General features: G+C 60.3%; 1 protein-coding gene across 1 annotated transcript in view; it reads left to right on the top strand.

Annotated features, from left to right (window-relative positions):
* The window catches only part of DRC7 (dynein regulatory complex subunit 7), a gene marked incomplete at its 3' end in the record, with an annotated part of 22,758 nt that extends 19,563 nt beyond the window's left edge, over window positions 1-3,195 (top strand). Inside the window, exons 11-15 of the mRNA XM_018575458.1 lie at window positions 1,464-1,672; window positions 2,110-2,254; window positions 2,326-2,436; window positions 2,674-2,868; window positions 3,045-3,195. Of these exons, the coding sequence (XP_018430960.1) occupies window positions 1,464-1,672; window positions 2,110-2,254; window positions 2,326-2,436; window positions 2,674-2,868; window positions 3,045-3,195 (811 nt within the window). The remainder of the gene's footprint in view (window positions 1-1,463; window positions 1,673-2,109; window positions 2,255-2,325; window positions 2,437-2,673; window positions 2,869-3,044) is intronic.
* Between the last annotated feature and the right edge of the window lie 36 nt (window positions 3,196-3,231).

Here is a 3,231-nt window from a genome sequence, read left to right as displayed (position 1 = left end):
GGCCCAGGTTTGGGGACACGGGCCTCGGTTTGGGGACACGGGTCCAGGTTTGGGGACACGCGCCCAGGTTTGGGGACACGCGCCCAGGTTTGGGGACACGGGTCCAGGTTTGGGGACACGGCCTCGGTTTGGGGACACAGGCCCAGGTTTGGGGACTCGGGCCCAGGTTTGGGGACACGGGCCTCGGTTTGGGGACACGGGCCCAGCTTTGGGGACACGGGCCTCCGTTTGGGGACACGGGCCCAGGTTTGGGGACACGGGCCTCGGTTTGGGCACACGAGCCTCGGTTTGGGGACTCGGGCCCAGGTTTGGGGACACGGGCCCAGGTTTGGGGACTCGGGCCCAAGTTTGGGGACACAGGTTTGGGGACACGGGCCCAGGTTTGGGGACTCGGGCCCAGGTTCGGGGACACGTGCCCAGGTTTGGGGACTCGGGCCCAGGTTTGGGGACACAGGTTTGGGGACACGGGCCTCGGTTTGGGGACACGGGCCCAGGTTTGGGGACGCGGGCCCAGGTTCGGGTACACGGGTCCAGGTTTGGGGACACGGCCTCGGTTTGGGGACACAGGCCCAGGTTTGGGGACACGGGTCCAGGTTTGGGGACACGGGTCCAGGTTTGGGGACACGGCCTCGGTTTGGGGACACGGGCCCAGGTTTGGGGACACGCGCCCAGGTTTGGGGACACGGGTCCAGGTTTGGGGACACAGGCCTCGGTTTGGGGACTCGGGCCCAGGTTTGCGGACACGGGCCTCGGTTTGGGGACACGGGCCCAGCTTTGGGGACACGGGTCCAGGTTTGGGGACACGCGCCCACGTTTGGGGACACGCGCCCAGGTTTGGGGACACGGGTCCAGGTTTGGGGACACGGCCTCGGTTTGGGGACACAGGCCCAGGTTTGGGGACACGGGCCTCGGTTTGGGGACACGGGTCCAGGTTTGGGGACACGGCCTCGGTTTGGGGACACAGGCCCAGGTTTGGGGACACGGGCCTCGGTTTGGGGACACGGGCCCAGGTTTGGGGACACGGGCCTCGGTTTGGGGACACGGGCCCAGGTTTGGGGACACGGGCCCAGGTTTGGGGACACGGGCCCAGGTTTGGGGACACAGGCCTCGGTTTGGGGACTCGGGCCCAGGTTTGGGGACACGGGCCTCGGTTTGGGGACACGGGCCCAGCTTTGGGGACACGGGTCCAGGTTTGGGGACACGGGCCTCGGTTTGGGGACACGGGCCCAGCTTTGGGGACACGGGCCCAGGTTTGGGGACACGGGCCCAGGTTTGGGGACTCGGGCCCAGCTTTGGGGACACAATCTTTGCAGCTTCTGCCTACTGCTCATTCATAAACTGTGAAGCAAGGCAGCCAATCAGATGCTTGTTCTCACGTGGCCTCTGACTGACGCTGGAATGTGATTGGTTGTTAGAAGGTTTTATGTTACCGCGGTGACCGTTCGGCATTATTCCACCAACAGAAAATCACGGAACATTTCTATAGAAACACAAAGAAACCGGCCAATGAGGACGTGGCCGAGCGCCTATTCCTGATCACCGAGGACCGCATCAATGTCCGCTACCACCGGCACCACGACCACATCACCGCCTCCTCCTGGGAGTTCCAGAAACCAGCCAACCTCGGGGAGAAGGGCGTCCACGTTGTGCTGGGCCCATCATACAGGACCATGTGTTGGGTCTTCATAGAGGCCATTGTGTAGAGCCTCCATACAGGACCATGTGTTGGGTCTACATAGAGGCCATTGTATAGAGCCTCCATACGGGGTCATGTGTTGGGTCTACATAGAGGCCATTGTATAGAGCCTCTATACAGGACCATGTGTTGGGTCTTCATAGAGGCCATTGTATAGAGCCTCTATACAGGACCATGTGTTGGGTCTTCATAGAGGCCATTGTATAGAGCCTCCATATGGGGCCATGTGTTGGGTCTTCATGGAGGCCATTGTATAGAGCCTCCATACAGGACCATGTGTTGGGTCTTCATAGAGGCCATTGTATAGAGCCTCCATATGGGGTCGATGTAGAAGCCATTTTGGTTGTGTTGCGTCTCTATGGTAACCAGTACTGTGATATTATGGGATGTCTTCTATAGTACAGTTGGTGGAGGCCGGTACTAATGCCGTCCCATCTCTCCCACCAGGTGGAGCCCTCCGAGAAGTGTAACAAGCAGCTGTATGTCTATGAGACTCTTCTTGGCCTCCAGCAGGGGGAGCTAAGTGCTAAGGAGGCCACGAGGAAGGCGGAAGCAGAGGTGAGGCTCCTCTCTCTATGGAGATGTCAGAGATTCGGGTTCAGATGATCTGAGTGTGTCCTCCTCGGCAGGTTCTGGAGATCCTCGCGGTCCGGGCTCAGGAGGAATCCGATCCTCAGCTGATGATTTCCATCTATGACCCCGAGAGGAACGAGACGAGTAAAGAGCAAAGAGCGGCGCTGGTGAGGCCGGACAGGTGTAGGGGTGTCCTCCTCCTCATCTCCAGATACGCCCCTCAACTATCACCCCGCCCCCCTACCATGTGCCCATCTCAGAGGACGAGGGAGGGGGGAGGGGAACGAGGGGCAACACAAGGGGGCGGGAGGCTCATTCCCATATCCTATGTACGGCCTACACACAGAGGTTGAGGGGTGCTCTCCTTCTCTCAGAGGTTGAGGGGTGCTCTCCTTCTCTCACAGGAACGTGCTGCTCGGGAAGAGCGCCTCCGATGTGCCATGCTGGAACTGGACTACTTAGCGCCCTTCTTAGCCCGCCTGGGAGATCCGGACAAGTTGACCCGCGCACAGGCCCAGCAGGTGAAGGACGATTGTCTGAGCGACCTCAAGCAGAGGCTCATTGAGAAGGCCAATCTGATCCAGGGGCGCTTTGAGAAGGTAAGTCACAGTGCGGCCTGGAACTCAGGCGTCGGCCATCTTGTCTCGGCCCGTACCCCGAGCATGTTGGCAGAGCGGGGTGCGGTGGGCCATGACCTGAACCATCAGAGACCCCCGCTGTTCAGGGGTGAGTGTGCAGACCACAGTTGTCACCCCGAGTCTCCTCCCCCCGACAGGAAACCCAGGAACTGCAGAAGAAGCAACAATGGTACCAAGAGAATCAGAACTCCATGACCCAAGAAGTCCAGGACACCTACACGGAGTACTGCTCTGAGGCCATGTTCCGGATCCAGATCCTGGAGGCCCGCCTCAATAGGTACAAGAGGGGTACTACACGGACCGATACAGGCAGGATATAGAGGA

Source organism: Nanorana parkeri, unplaced genomic scaffold (genome assembly GCF_000935625.1).
Source record: "Nanorana parkeri isolate BGI_ZX_2015 unplaced genomic scaffold, ASM93562v1 scaffold3962, whole genome shotgun sequence".
Classification (NCBI taxonomy): Eukaryota; Metazoa; Chordata; class Amphibia; order Anura; family Dicroglossidae; genus Nanorana; species Nanorana parkeri.
Note: the sequence above shows the minus strand (reverse complement) of the source record. Positions and strands in the feature narration are given on the sequence as shown.